Source organism: Phocoena sinus, chromosome 13 (genome assembly GCF_008692025.1).
Source record: "Phocoena sinus isolate mPhoSin1 chromosome 13, mPhoSin1.pri, whole genome shotgun sequence".
In the NCBI taxonomy this organism is placed as follows: domain Eukaryota; kingdom Metazoa; phylum Chordata; class Mammalia; order Artiodactyla; family Phocoenidae; genus Phocoena; species Phocoena sinus.
The window spans coordinates 51667690-51683747 of record NC_045775.1 but is presented as its reverse complement, the minus strand read 5'-3'; the positions used below and the strand labels follow the sequence as shown (position 1 = coordinate 51683747).

The window sequence follows — 16058 nt, the reverse complement described above, 5'->3', positions numbered from 1 at the left end:
CGGCCACATGCTAGGAGTAAGGGGAAAAAGGTTAACAAGAAATAGACTAGCCCTGGGAGAAACTGAAAACCACAATTTCAAGTTAGCTCAAATTTGAAATTATTAAAATGATCTTAGATTGCTAGTGGCCCAAGGTGCCTATCAAAAGTAAAACTCTCTGGAGGAAGAGACCATCCTAGGCCTCAAATCACCTTAAATTATCTATATACAATGCCCAGCTCTCACTGAAAAATAATTGAGCCTCTATGATGACAAAACTACATGTTAAAAAAAAATGAGTGACATTAGCCAATATAAAATGATCCTATGGATCCAGATAATGGAGTTATCAGGTGGAGACTTTAAACAACTATGCTATACATATTCAAGGAAAAAAAGGCAAGATTGAGATTTTCAGCAGAGAAGAGAAACTATAAAGCAGGACCAAATGGAAATTCTGAAAACTAAAAGAATAAAATACCTGAAACTACGAACTCAATGACTGATTCGTTTACTATCAGATTAGACACACTGAAAGAAAAATACCGGTGAACTAGAAGAGTTCAGAAGAAAATACCCAGAATGAACGCATGAGTAACAAAAGGATACATACAAAATGAGTGTAGATACAGAGTGTATAGTGAAATATAGAGCTATATATGTATGGGGTCAGAGAAATGAAAAGAGGATGGGCAGAAGAGATATTTAAAGAAATAATGGTTGAGCCTTTTCTGAAATCAATGAAAGACATCAAGTCAGATTCAAGTATCTCTATGAATCCCACCAAAAATAATATAATGAAAAATACACTGAAGTCCAACAAAGTATAACTGCTGGAAAAAAACAAAAGAGATTCCTTTCGAAGGTGCAAGAGTAAGACAGAGATGACTGAAAATGCCAGAAAGCTGACAGACAAAAAGGAAGCCAAGAAAAATGTAGGTCCCCTGATGACAATGGTGAGTTAGCAGATCTCTAGACTTCTAGTCAACTAAACAATAAATGCCTCTATAGTTGAAAGCACAGAAAGTCAGATATTGTTACTTGGAGCAGACTATTCTGATATGTTTAATAGTAGTTTCCAGAAGAAGAGATGGAAAGAATAGTGCTCAAACAATATTTAAGATAGGATTCGTGAGAGTTTTCCTGAATTAAAGGACAGATGTGAATCCTCGGATTCAACACTGTGGGTACTGAGCATGAACATTGTAGCTGCTGGAGCAGGAGGAAAATATATACATGTACATATGTATATCTGAATATTTGAACCTAGATAGAGTCTAATAAAGCTGTAGAGGACCAAGGTAAGGGAAAATCTTAAAGGCTGCTAAGGAGAACATAGTCTGTAAAGGAATAAAAATTAGACTCAATAGAAAAATTTCTGTAGCTACAAAACTTCTGACACCAAGCCAGAAAGGTATAATACAAAGAAAGAAAATTATAGGCCAATTAGGAACATATATGCAAAGATCCTTAAAATATTAGATTTCAACACTGTATTTTAAAAAAAATCAAAATTTAGCAGAGTTCATCCAGAAACCCAAGGATGATTCAACATTGGACAATTAATTGATGCAATAAACCACATTTTCATATTAAAATAAAAACACATAATATCCCAACAGATGCAGAAAAGTTATTCATAAAATTAAATACCCTTCATAATAAAAATCTGAGCAAGGTAGAGAGATAGAAGTTTGATAGGATATCTATCAAAACAAAAAGCAAACATCATAATTTATAGTGAGACTTCAGAAGCATTCCAATGAAAGCCTGGAACAATACAAGGATGTTGGCAATTTATGCTGGCTTATTTGTAAATGACAGGATTGTCAACATAGGACTCAAAAGAATTTCAACCAAACCATCAGAACAAATTAAGAGTCTGACATTATGCTGGATATAATATTTATATCTTATAAACGATGGGAAAGGACTTCATGGAAACAATTATAAAACACTACTTAAAGCAAAAAAGAATGTCAAAATCTCACCAATTGCACCTTACACAATACTGATGGATAAAAAGGCTTACTTGATCTTTACATAAAAGTTCCAATAAAATATAAAGTTCTAATAAAAATCCCAATAAGTCTTTTTATAAAGGCTAAGTGCAACAAAGGCAATTATGAAGAACAGCAATGTGTGGAGGATCTTGACATACCAAATATCAAAACTTATTATAAAGACAGTGTGGTGTTAGCATAAGAATAGATAAATACAGCAACAGAACATATTATAAAGTCCCCCAAACAGAACCACACATTTAGGAGAACTTGGTGTGATATAGATGGCATTATAAAGTAGTATGGAATAAACTACTTAATAAATGGTGCTGGGATAATAAGTTATCCACATGGAAAAGAATTGAATTCTCTATTTCACACTGATTTTTATACAACAAAGCCAGTTCCAGGTGGATTAAAGATATGAATGGGGGGCTTCCCTGGTGGCACAGTGGTTGAGAGTCCGCCTGCCGGTGCAGGGGACACAGGTTCATGCCCCGGTCCGGGAGGATTCCCACATGCCGCGGAGCGGCTGGGCCCGTGAGCCAAGGCCGCTGAGCCTGCGCGTTCCGAGCCTGTGCTCCGCAGCGGGAGAGGCCACAACAGTGAGAGGGCCTGCGTACCGCAAAAAAAAAAAAAAAAAAAGATATGAATGGGAAATGAACAGTTAAAAGAAGATATAGAGAAAAATTTTCCTGATCTGAGGTAGAAAGGGTTTCTTAACCAAGACAGAAAAAGCACAAATAAAAGATGAAAAATTTGGCTATACTAAAATTAAAATATCTGTACAACAAAAATGAACATGAATGTAAATAAAGCAATAAGACAAGCCAAAGATTGAAAGATAAAAACAAAACAGGATCAGTACAAACAATAAAGTAGTCCTACAAATTGATAAGCAAAGATAAAGCCAACATAAAAGTGGGCAAAAGATTACCAACAGAAAAAATTTCAAATCAACATTCAAAAAGATCCTCAATTTTATTACTGATCAGAGAAGTACAAATTAAATACCATTTCACATCTATTTGATTGGTAAATACAGTACTACAAAATAACATCAAGTGTTGGAAAAAATGTAGAGAAATAGAATACCTTGCTAGTGAAAATGTAAAAATTGGTATACGACCACTTCGAGGAGCACCTTGATGATAGTCAGTACTTGAAGATAAGCATACCCTTCCAACAAGCAACTCTCCTCCCAGAAAACCTCTTGGAAACGTGCACAGGGAGAAAGACACATGAATGTTGACTGCAGTAGCTTTAAATATTTAACAACTAATACTCTAATATCTATAACAGAACAAATAGTTTGCTTTTATATAACAGAATATCCTATGGCAGTTAAAACGAACTACAGGCATACCTCATTTTATGATGCTTTGCTTTACTGCGCTTTGCAGATCGTGTTTTTTACAAATTGAAGGCTTGTTGCAACCCTGTGTCAAGCCCATCTATCTGCACCATTGTTTGAACAGCATTTGCTCACTTTGTCTCTGTGTCGCATTCTGGTAATTCTCACCATATTTCAAACTTTTTCATTACTATTATATTTGTTATGGTGATCAGTGATCTCTTATGTTACTATTCTAGTTGTTTTAGGACACCATGAACTGTGCCCCTATAAGACAGCAAACTCTCAAAATAAATGTGTGTGTTCTGACTGCTCCAGCGACCAGCCTTTCCTCCCAAGTCTCTCTCTCTTCTCGAGATTCCCTTATTCCCTAAGACATAAGAATGTTGAAATTAGGCCAGTTAATAACCCTACAACGGCCTCTAAGTGTTCAAGTGAAAGGAAGAGTCACACGCCTCTAAATCAAAAGCTAGAAATGATTAAGCTTAGAGAGGAAGGCATGTCAAAAGTCAGGAGAGGCCAAAGGCTAGGCCTCTTGCACCAAACCGTTAGCCAAGCTGTGAACGCAAAGGAAAAGTTCTTGAAGGATATTAAAAGTGCTACTCCAGTGAACACGCTATTGATAAAGTGAAACAGCCTTATTGCTGACATGACGAAAGTTTTAGTGGTCTAGCTAAATCAGAGCAGCCATTAACATTCTCTTAAGCCAAAACCTAATCCAGAGCAAGGCCCTAACTCTTTTCAATTCTGTGAAGGCTGAGAGGTGAGGAAGCTGCAGAAGAAAAGTCTGAAGCTAGCAGAGGTTGTTTCAGGAGGTTTAAGGAAAGAAGCCATCTATCATAAGAGTGCAAGGTAAAGCTGCAAGTGCTGGTGTAGAAGCTCCAGCAAGTTATCTAGAAGATCTAGCTAAGATAATTAATGAAGGTGGCTATGCTAAACAACAGATTTTCAATGCGTACAAAATAGCTTTCTATGGGAAGAAGATGCCATCTAGGGCTTTCATGGCTAGAGGGAAGGCAATGCCAGGCTTCAAAGCCTCAAAGGACAAGCTGACTCTCTTGTTAGGGGCTAATGCAGCTGGAACTTGAAGATGAAGCCAATGCTCATTTACCATTCTGAAAATCCTAAGGCCCTTAAGAATTATGCTAAATCTACTCTGCCTGTGCTCTATCAGTGGAACAACAAAGCCTGCATGACAGCACATCTGTTTACAATATGGTTTACTAAATATTTTAAGCCCACTGTTGAGACCTAGTGCTCAGAAGAAAAGATTCCTTTCAAAATATTACTGCTCACTGATAATGCATCTGGTCACCCAAGAGCTGATGGAGGTGTACAATGAGATTAATGTTGTTTTCATGTCTGCTAGCACAATATCCATTCTGTAGCCCATGGATCAAGGAGTCATTTCGACTTTTAAGTCTTATTATCTAAGAAATAAATTTCATAAGGCTATAGCTGCCATAGATAGTGATTTCGCTGATGGACTTGGGCAAAGTAAATTGAAACCCTTTCTAAAAGGATTCACCATTTTTAGATGCCATTAAGAACATCTGTGATACATGGGATGAGTTGAAAATATCAACTTTAACAGGAGTTTGGAAGAAGTTGATTCCAACCCTCACGGATGACTTTAAAGGGGTTCAAGACTTCTGTGAAGCAAGTAACTACAGATGTGGTGGAAATAGCAAGAGAACTAAAAATAAAAGTGAAGCCTAAAGATGTAACTGAATTGCTGTAATCTCATGATAAGACTTTAACAGATGAGGAGCTGCTTCTTATGGGTAAGCAAAGAAAGTGGTTTCTTGAGATGGCATCCACTCCTGGTGAAGAAGATATGAAGACTGTTGAAATGACAAGGGATTTAGACTACTATGTAAATTTAGTTGATAAAGCAGCATCAGGGTTTGAGAAGATTTACTCCAATTTTGAAAGAAGTTCTACTGTGGGTGAAATGCTATCAAACAGTACTGCATGCTACAGAGAAATGTTCGAGAAAGGAAGACTCAACCAATGTGGCAAACTTCATTGTCGTCGTATTTAAAGAAACTGCCACAACCACCCCAGCCTTCAGCAACCACCTCCAATGAGTCAACATCGAGGCAAGACTCTCCACCAACAAAAAGATTACAACTGGCTGAAGGCTCAGATGATGGTCAGCATTTTTTTAGCAATGAAGTATCTTTAAGGTTATATACATTGTTTCTTTAGACATAATGCTATTGCACACTTAATAGACTACAGTAGAGTGTAAACGTAACTTTTATATGCACTGGGAAACCAAAAAACCTCATGTGACTCGCTTTATTGCGATATTCATTCGCTTTATTGCGATATTTGATTTACTGCAGTGGTCTGAATCCAACCTGCAATACCTCCCAAGTATGCCTGTACAGTTACAAGAATGAACAAGATAAATCTCAAAATAAATAATACTTAGTGGAAAAACACTTTGCAAATGATACATACAGTTCGAATATATTTAAAGTCAAAAATATACTGAATAATAATACATACATATATACATATGTAATGTACATACAAAGCTAAATACTGAAGTATAAAAACATTGTGTACAATAAAAACCAAATAGGGACAGTAGTTACCGTAGGAAAGAAGAATGGGAGGGTTTAACTGTTGCTCTAATTTTTATTTTTTTAAAAATCTGAGGCAAATCTGGTAAAATGTTAATATTTCTTAAAGCTGGGAGCTAATACACAAGTATTTATCATCTTACTCTCTACCAGTCTCTAGGTGTTTAAAATACTTCACATTTTCTTAAAAAGTGGGAAAATGGTTAATCTTACATAAACAGAACTTTAACAGATGCAAAAATAAAACGTCTCTCTTCTAAAGAGCAGTCCAAATTTTTAAAGAAGGTCAAACCACTCATAAAAAAAGGTAGCAGATGCTACCTTTATATTAGCAAAAAATGCTAATCTGCCTGCTAATGCAGGGGCCACGGGTTTGAGCCCTGGTCTGGGAAGATCCCACATGCTGAGGATCAACTAAGCCTGTGCACCACAACTACTGAGCCTGTGCTCTAGAGCCCGCGAGCCACAACTACTGAAGCCCATGTGCCTTGAGCCCATGCTCCGCAACAAGAGAAGCCACTGCCATGAGAAGCCCACCCACCGCAACGAAGAGTAACCCCTGCTTGCTGCCAACCAGAGAAAGCCTGTGCGCAGCAACGAAGATCCAACGCAGCCAAAAATAAATAAATTTATTTTTTTTAAAGTAGCATAAAGTGTCATCCTAACTTAATAGCAAAATTAAAGCTTACTACTTATGTACCTTCATTATTAAATAAAGTAGCAATTGTGTTCAAACACCTTAAAAAAACATTACAAGATTTTAGAACATAGCAGAAATACATTCCAGTATGTTGGGGATTTCTATGTAAGTAAACCTACCACAGTAGGCAATATGACATTCGAGTCTCACCATCTGAATTAAAATGCCCAGATCCACAGACTTAGAGAACAGAACTTATGATTACAAGGGCGGAAGGGATAGATTGGGAGTTTGGGATTGACAATGCACACACTGTTATATTTAAAATAGATAACCAACAAGGACCTACTGTATAGTACAGGGAACACTGCTTACTATTCTGTAATAACCTAAATGGGAAACGAATTTGAAAAAGGATACATGTATGTGTATAACTGAATCACTTTGCTGTACACCTGAAACTAACACATTATTAACCAACTCTGCTCCAATATAAAAAATTTTAAAAAAAGGTGTCCAGATCCACCCAACACAAAACACGTTCTTCCTGGCAACAAGAACCCATTCTCTATGTGAAATTCTTCTCTTTTATTCTATTTTAGCCTTTTTTGAGTTGTAGATCCATTTAACACTGATTAAAACCAAACAAAAAACCACAGGCCTTAGAAAAAAATCACACACTATCTAGCACACAAAGGCCACTCGTAGGCCTCAGTTTTTAACTCCCGCTTGTTGCTTTTCCAAATCTTTATCCGAAACATTGCTGAGTTATGCTAGAAAAGAACACAATCTGTACAGGCTTGAGTTCCAGTTGTGTAAAAGTAACCTTTTGGGCTTTCACCAACCTGTCGAGAGATGGTTAAAAGCTTTCGAGAGACTTTGCTCCCTGACGAGCCGGGGCCGGGCAAATGCCTCTCTCACCTGCTACGGACCGAAAGTCTTAACTCTTTAAGGTGGGGGTGGCGGGGGGAAGAGAGTCGTGCAGTTCAGTCAGGGTGTCCCCCAAACAGAAGGGACAGGTGGTACCTGACCCTTTCTTCCAAGCACCGGCACTCAGACAGGAGCCCAGGACTATCGCTACCCACCCCCCCGGAAACGTCGCTGCCGAGAGCCGCCGAGTCAGAAACAGCTGTCTGACACCGAAATTCCCCTTGCAGGCGCCCCGGCGTCACTTCGACCTCCCTTAAGACTAGGAGTGTGGGTGGGGGCTGGTTGAGAGGGGGAGGGGATACTTCACACCCAACAACGGCCTCAACCGCCTCCTGCCAAGTCCCCGCTATGGCCCACAAAACTCGCGGCCTGAAAAATCGCACACTCACTGGAAAGTGGTGCCGGGTCCTGACCCCGGCCCGGCCCCCGGAATCCGGCGGGTCTCCCAGGGTTTCGGGGGAGGCGGCGGCTGGGACGCCATCTCCGCCTCCTCTCAGATCCCGCTCTGCGCTGGGACTCTCCAGGCCCGAGGACACCAGCCGCTTAAGCGCCAGGCACAACACGCAGAGTGCAGAGCCCTCCACCCGGCCCTCCCCTGCAGTCAGGATGTGGTTTGTGGTGCTTTGCTGGCTGGTATTACAGCCTAGGAGGATGCCACTAACCTATGGGAAGAAACGCTTTCTTTTTATTTGCCTTGGAAAAGAACTTCCATTCTAACAGAGGGTAAGAGCTCATCGATATTTCTGGTGGCGTCTATAATGTCCTAGACGTCAGAGTCCCAAGGAGGCTTCCTGGGACAAGTCCTGCAAGCGGCCGAGAGTACTGCCCCACACACCACTCCTCCACCCGCGGGGCAGGCAGGGTGCGTGGCGGCCGGCCAGGTATCTTGACTGGTTTCCCTGCAAACAAGCAGGGGAGAATTCACTCAGTCCTCGCGTGAGGGAGCTGGTACTTTTTGTTCTATAGCTCTCGTTTCCTCGGGGAACAGAATTGCTAGACGCAATAGGTGCGTTGTCTTTAGTCTTCCCCGTTCCCTCTGAGGGCTGGAAGGGGTTAAATCTCTAGCTCCGGCGCCGTGGGAGAAGGTGAGGCAAGGGAGGTCTGAGGAGAGGGGGTGAGGACTGCATGCCGGAGAGGTGTGGTTGGAGGGGATCGTTTCCTTCCAGTGGGAGAGGTTTTGTTAGCAAGGAGGGGTGAGTGGGAAGTGTTTGGGGACCCGACTGAAGGTGAGAAGGGCTTCCTTGGTTGGCCAAAGGAAAGACTGGAGGTTAGACCTGGGGTTGAACTTTCCAGAAATCTAGAGTAGATTCCACTGCTGAGTGTATCGGTAGCGCGATGAAGTTACGAGCGCCTTTCTTTAAAAATCCACACCCCACCCCCACCCCACAAGACGAATGACACCCTTCTGTATGAAAATGAGTTTTAAAAGATCCCGGGATGTGAGACTCAGCCTGGTTTTTTTGCCTGCTCCTGGCCTGTTTGTAATAAATAGTTTCTGTAATCGTCCGAGAAGTGAAAAGAAAAACCATCTTCTCTGGTAAACCAGAGACGGGGCTAGTTACCATTGATTTGTGGAGCAGGGACTGGATCGCCGTAGGATCCTGACACCTGGGAAGAGATTCTGTTGCAATGATATGTTCCAGTTCTTCGGGTAAAGTAAACACGTAAACGAAAAACAAACATCTTAAAGGCAACTGATAATGAAAACCTTACAGTACGGGATGCATTTCTCAGGGCTTGGTTTCAAAGATAATAAATCTAATATGGAACAACTGATTTCTGATGTCTTATGAAATCCTGGCATTTCAGCGCTGTACATCAAGATGAAACAACCAAATTTAAGAACGTATTTTTTCCTAATGTTAACGCGCTTGGGAAGTCGCTAGATTGTTGCTAGGTGAAAGTGATCTTGAGAAATTTGTAATGCCATTCGATTACTGACATAATTACGGAAGAGGGTTTGTAAGACCTCTTCAAATTACTCAAGACAGGAGATTTCCTAATTCTGAACGGGTTTGGAAACTTTAGAGCCAAGAGAGTATAATGTGTCATTTATTGACTAGCGTGATACCTTTGTTCTAGTGAACCTATTGGAGAAACAAACATTGTCTTTAAGCCAACGGGGGGGAAAAGCATACATTTTAATACAACTATTTAACTTAAGTCTCCTGGGAAATCTTTGATACAAAGTGCCCATCTTAAGCACTCAGTCCTGGATTTATTTATTGGACAGGAGGGTTTATTGGTTTCTCTTTCTGAGTTAAAGGTTAATTCTCAATTAAATGAAATCCTTGGCTTTAGCTAATGGAAAGGCGGAGATAAAAAGGACGAAATAGAAACAGTTTCTCTGTGAGGGGAATGCAGTTGGGATACACTTTAAATGCTGATAATCAGCTCCTCAAAGAATCCCAACCCCTTATCAGCATCAAACTATTAGATTAAATAAGCTGGGGGAAGGGATTAAGATCGTTTGTAAATAACAATGGTCACACAGAGCTTCGTTATGCAGAGGTTGTTCTTTACATATTTTGTACTTTCGGAGCTCAAATTTACTTAGGCAATCCTAAATCAGTGTTTCCCAATCTGGGTGTCTGAAAGTTCTCACTGGTGTGTCCAGAGAAGCTTGGTTTTCTTCCCTTTCCCTCCCTGACAACTTACATATTCTGGTACCTGAATTAGAACCCAGCCACAGGCAATCTGGTTTTTGTAGTCCTGCTTGATGACCTTATTTTTATGGTGAAGAGTTCCATAGTCCTATCTGTTTTCTGTCAAGGATCTATTCTTGATAAGTGGCCACAAACATTTAGAAACTTGAAAGTAAGTAGTGGGTTTTAAAGGGTTAGAAAACACTAATTCTAAGAGTCACATCTTTATAGTAAGCAGTTGGTAAGAGCTTCACCCTCCACAAATACTAAGTTCATTTGAATTATGAAAATGAACAAATTAAAGGTGCCACAATCTTTTATCTCTATGACCTCAGTACCATAACCATGCAATCATAGTTTTATAAAATATCACTAGTTCCTCATTTTAAAGTAATGTGAGCTGATTCATTAATCAGAAGACCTTTTTTTCCCTCCAAACAGAATGACTACGAAATTTAATTTTCATTACCCCACTCCTTCCTGGCAACAAGAACCCATTCTCTATGTCGTATTTACTTCCAAGTGAGTTTGTTCAAATTGCAAAAAAGTGGCAACTTGTTTTAGATAATAATTACTCTAAAATATTTTGCACTTTATTTGTTTTTGTTGGAGTTTTTACTTGTGTATGAAAGGAAGATTTTTCTCATTTTGCTAATAGTTGGCTTTTATTTAGTTATTATTTCATCAAAGTAAAATTGATGTTTTTGAATCTGATCAGTTTGCTTTGAATACTTGACTGCTTAACTATCATTAAGGGCAGTCAAGTATTACATAACGTAGACTGATCTGATTATTTTTTCTAGCAAACTCATTTCTTATTTCTAACAGGAAAGTTTATTGAATTTACAACTCTGTGTTCTCAAACAATACTGAATGGTACAAAATAAAAAGCAAAATTACACTCTGTATTCTTGTTTTCATTACCCTCCTTAGAGATAGCCATTTTTTATTAGTTTTTATTTCTTTTGATTGATTTAGTTATGTTGATGCACTTTATCATAATCCAGAATGTTAAAGTCCTTGACAATTAGAAACTTTTACCTGATCCATCTAATAAATTGCCTTCAAGTTTTTGTTTCAATATGGATATAATGAAAGGGACATTATTGGAGAATACCAAATAGTGATTTTCAAATATAAATGTTTTATCTTTAAAGATTTTTATCCTTAAAGGTGACCATATATTTGTCTGTGAAAGTAAAACACAAAAGGTGCTCATTAGTTTTACTTTTTCTTTTTTTCTAGTTGTAGTTATTTAATATGTTTCCACTGACTGTGGAAAACAAGCATGTGGCCCAGTTGTTGCTCAGTACTGGTACCTGTCCAAGATGTATCTTCAGATTCTGTGGTGTGGATTTTCATGCACCATACAAACTTCCCTACAAGGTAAGGGTATTTTCTTTCTTTCTCTCTCTCTTTCTTTCTCTCTTCCTTCCTTCCTTCCTTTTTATTTTAAGTTAAGAAAGGGTCTTAAATCAATACCTGTGTATTTGAGGGCAAGTATCTGTTCATAACTCTTCATTAAATTTTTAAAAAAACTATAATAAAGTAGTTACCGATAATGGTAATTTTGGAATTGCCATTACCATATAAAATGTAAGTTCCTTCTTAAGTGATTATATTTAACATTTAATGTAGTGAGATCTTTGTGAAGCAATTCACTGGTGCATTTAATGTTTGCATAGATCTTTCCTAAAGAATATCTAGACAGAATATCACAAAATAGTGCATCTCACCAGATATTAGTAAAATGTAATGGGGGGGTGGAAGCATGGTGGGTTTGGTTGCCTTTTTTCTTTTTCTGTTTTCTGTATTACCACTTGTATTTACAAATAGGTGTTTGCAACTCTCTAGAAGTAAATGCTTATTATCACTTACCACTATTAATAGCAAAAGTAATATACTGAGGTCTTTGACATTTATGGTAATATACAGAGAGCTTTGACATTTAATAGAATATTTCATATAAAATATATAACATTTTGTGAAATATATTTTATTCTAACAGTGATGTTCTTTTCAGAGGCAGATAGTAATTATATACATATGTGTAAATATGTACTTATAAACAGTACGAATACACCGCACACGCACACGCACACGCACACACACACACACGCACACACACACACACACACATACACATTCAGCTTCCTATAATTTAAAAAAATTGCCCAGGAGTTAGCAATGGCAGTCATTTCTCCTATGTATTAGTTTCTATTATTTTGGAAATAATTATATCCAGTATTCATATAGCATTATTATATGTCAAGCTCTCATATAATCCTCACAATAACCTATTAGGTAAGTACATACTATGATTGTCTCTATTTTCAGATGAAGAAACTGAGGCACAGAGAGGTTAAGCAACCTGCCCAAAGTTACACAGCTATTAAGTGAGCAAGCTAGGATATGAACTGTCTGTCTGAATCCAAAGCCTAGAATTTGGAGCTAGAAGACATGGATTTGAATCCCAGTTTCACCACTTTCCAGCTTCAGTTTTCTTCTCTTAAATGGGCGTGATGATAACATCCACCTCTCAGGATTTTAAGGGACAATATCTAATAAAGTATGTGAAAACACTTTGAAAACTGGAAATGGTACATATGCTATGATGATTAATATACACATCTATATTTCTTTATACGCATAATGACTATGAAGTGATAAGATTGAGTTTGTGTAACTTGCCTTACAATTTTTTTCAGACACACTTATAATCTATTATTTTATACATATGTTGTAAGTTTTAAAATATATATTATAGAAAGACGCTTAGTGTTACCGACTTTTGTATCATTTTATGTAAATAAACATGAAAATATCTGAGGACTTTTCTGGGTAAATATATTTTGATATTTTCTATTCATGTGATATATGTACACATGCATGTATCTATACGATGTTATATTGACATTATAGGTCTTAGGTAATAATAAACATATTTGTGTGGGCCATAATATGCCTGTATGTGTATATGTGTATGTATTTCTCTGTTAAAGATTTAATAGGAGAGCTCATGTCTTAATAAAATGAATTAAATTTGTTTGAGTGAAAGATTTTTCCCTTTAGAGTCAGTAAATTGTAATATGAGTGAATTTCAAAAGGATATTTATTCAACAACTGAATAATAAAACCTGCCCAATTTAGACAAAACAGAAGAAAAGTCCTCTGAGTATTTAGATGAGTGGAATGTCTGAAATATTATAGTGGTTTGAAAGGAATGCCACTTTTTACATTCCAATACAAAGAGTGACAGAAATTAGGCAAACCAGAATGTAGTAGAGGGCTTTTTTCAATTAATGCCTGTAAATGGTTTGTAATTATGATGCCAAATTTCAGCATTGCCAGCATCTGTTTGCCTTTGTTTAGTAAATTGACTAGAAATTATTTTTACTTAATAGACTTCTAATCTATGTAATTTTTCATATTTCATATTAAATATTGTACATATGAAGTTTTAGTGGTTGTGAGATTATTAAATAACCTAGCATAGATGGAAATTCAGTTTGCATTTCTATTTGCTAATAATTAGAGTTGAAGTTGGGTTTTTTTGTTTTTGTTTGTTTGTTTTGCTGAAATTAGCAAGTGAATGACCCTCACAACAGAACTACAGGCCAAATTAATAAATTTGTTAATGGAGCCTTTCCATCTCAGATTTAGGATTTTAGCTTCACTGATGTATGAAACTCTTTTGAAAAAATAGTCACACATATATTATAGGAATTAGGTATTCTCTTTTAAATTCTCCTGAAAGCCAGTGCTGGCTAATAAAACTAACTGCTCCAGAACTGATATAAGTCAGCATTGTATAAGTCTGTGATGTATCATAATTTTCACGCTTCATCTTACCCTTAAGGACATTGTTAAAGGGTCATTACTTTTTTTTTTTTTAATTAACTTTCCAGGAGTTGCTCAATGAACTGCAAAAATTTCTGGAAACTGAAAAAGATGAATTAATTTCAGAAGTTCCAAACCCACCTCCCAAGAAAATTCGACTACAAGAACTAGAAGATGGGATTGATGGGATGGATAATCTGAGTCAAAATGGAGAGGGAAAGATCTTGATTATTGAAGATGGAAGCATTGCTTCCAAGAACTCAAATTTAAATGTATGCAATGTATGCCTAGGAATTCTTCAAGATTTCTGTGAAAAAGAGTTCATTAAAAAGGTAAACTGTTTTTTTATTAATGTGCGATTCGTAAAGATTTTCAGTTCTAAGGCCTAGAATTCTTGTATCCAAAGGAACAATGCCATTCGTTTCAAGTTGTTTCACACAAATGGATCATTAGAACGTTTTCTTAATTTTTTTAAAAAAAGCCTACTATTCTCAAATTACCTTTTTATCAACATGTCTGAAAATTAATGAAATATGTATCCATGTATTTCAGTTATGAGTGCTGTTCAGTTGAACAAAAATGTAGCAGTTTTCCCTTTGCTGTTTAACATAGCTAAGGAGTTAGAGAAAAGTTCTTCTTTAGTCATACCTTTTAGTGTCTAGAAAAGACTAGTGTTACAGCCTTGAGGAAGGTACATGATTGAAGGTGGGATTGCTTTTTGTTTCCAGGTATCAAGAGTGCCTATTTGGCTTTATTTTGTTTAAGATCTTTTCTGAATTACCAGGTGACTTAATAGAAAAGTATTTTGACATTCAACAGGTTGTTCTGCAGGTGAGTCCTGGCTCTTTTGGCACCTTGTGATATCAGTCCTCAGGGTCATAGTTGGCAAATATTTGATTTCAGGATGTTTGTGAGAGTTCCTACTCAAAGGTAAAAGTGTAGAAGTTTTGCAGTGTCATCTCATGGACCAAAAATTCATGTTATGAAGATTAGTGTAAAAATTTGAGCAGTTCCTGGGAATTTATATAATACTTTTTTATGTAATAAAAAATACTTTTTATGTAATACTTTTTTAGGTGTGCCAAAAGGTTGAGGCCTCTGGGTTTGAATTCACCAACTTGGTATTGTCAATCTCCTTCCCACCACAGCTATCTGTAAGAGAGGTAAGGTCATTTACATACATAAAACTATATGTGAAGTACACAATAGAAATTTCTAAAAATATAGGAAAGTATAAATATTCCTTCCCATATTATATTTTCACATTTTATGAATTTATTGAATGACTGAAAGCATTACATTATTATAGTTGCTTAATGATGTTGAGTGAATGGATGAGAAAAGGAATTATTGGTTCAAGTTAGTTTATTCATCACAGTACTGCCATCTTTTTAAAAGGTCCTAATTCAGTAGCAACATTCATTGAGTGGCATGTTGGTCAGAGAAAGATATTTGACCAGGACTTCAGAGATCTTTTGGGGCAGATGTATATGTTTTATAATGGTCCTAGGATAAGATCATTTTAATTTTGATGAGCCTTCTCTTTTCCAGAGTAAAATATAAAAAGACGGCACCTCTTTTAGTCAATGGAAAAAGGGAGAGAAATAGCCTCATACTTATTTTAACTTTTTTCTTTTGGTAAGTGAAAAAAATAATAGTAGTCATTATTGTAATGTTCCTGTGTGTAGAAACTGATGTGAAAACACAAAACTATCTTTGTTAATACTGTTAAATGTAGTATAGAGAGAATGGCCTCTGTAACCTCAAATTATAATGAGCTGTAAACACATCTATTTATATGTATGAGGTATATTTTCCCTAAGAATCCCAAAGCATCACCTTATATCTTATACCATCATTTTCTTTGGGTGAATATATTTATTAGTCCCTAAAAGGCTAAAGATTGACTTAAGACTTGTTGAGGCTAGATAAATGATAGAGAAGAGCTGGGAAGTGAAAAAGAGTAGAGTGATTTTAAGTAGTATCTCTGTTGATGACAAGATAATGGAGCAAATGGAAGAGTAAAGGCAGTGATAATGATAATACTGAGGTTTATAAACACTTAAAGTCATT

The 16058-nt window shown here is 37.0% G+C and overlaps 2 protein-coding genes across 10 annotated transcripts in view; one reads left to right on the top strand and one right to left on the bottom strand.

Moving 5' to 3' along the window:
• PEX13 (peroxisomal biogenesis factor 13) overlaps positions 1-8139 on the bottom strand; it is a 36145-nt gene extending 28006 nt beyond the window's left edge. The window contains exon 1 of the mRNA XM_032652786.1: positions 7890-8139. Within this exon, the coding sequence (XP_032508677.1) occupies positions 7890-7981 (92 nt within the window). The 5' untranslated portion in view covers positions 7982-8139. The remainder of the gene's footprint in view (positions 1-7889) is intronic.
• Positions 8140-8146: 7 nt separating this feature from the next.
• The window catches only part of PUS10 (pseudouridine synthase 10), a 68842-nt gene continuing 60930 nt past the window's right edge, over positions 8147-16058 (top strand). For 3 of the 9 annotated variants that reach the window (XR_004352836.1, XM_032652778.1, XM_032652784.1), the window contains exons 1-4: positions 8347-8506; positions 11391-11531; positions 14054-14317; positions 15062-15148. Coding sequence is in view for 8 of the 9 variants with exons in the window: in XM_032652778.1 (XP_032508669.1) it covers positions 11406-11531; positions 14054-14317; positions 15062-15148 (477 nt within the window). In the remaining variant the exon portion in view is untranslated. The other 6 variants (XM_032652782.1, XM_032652781.1, XM_032652780.1 and 3 more) reach the window with 6 other exon arrangements.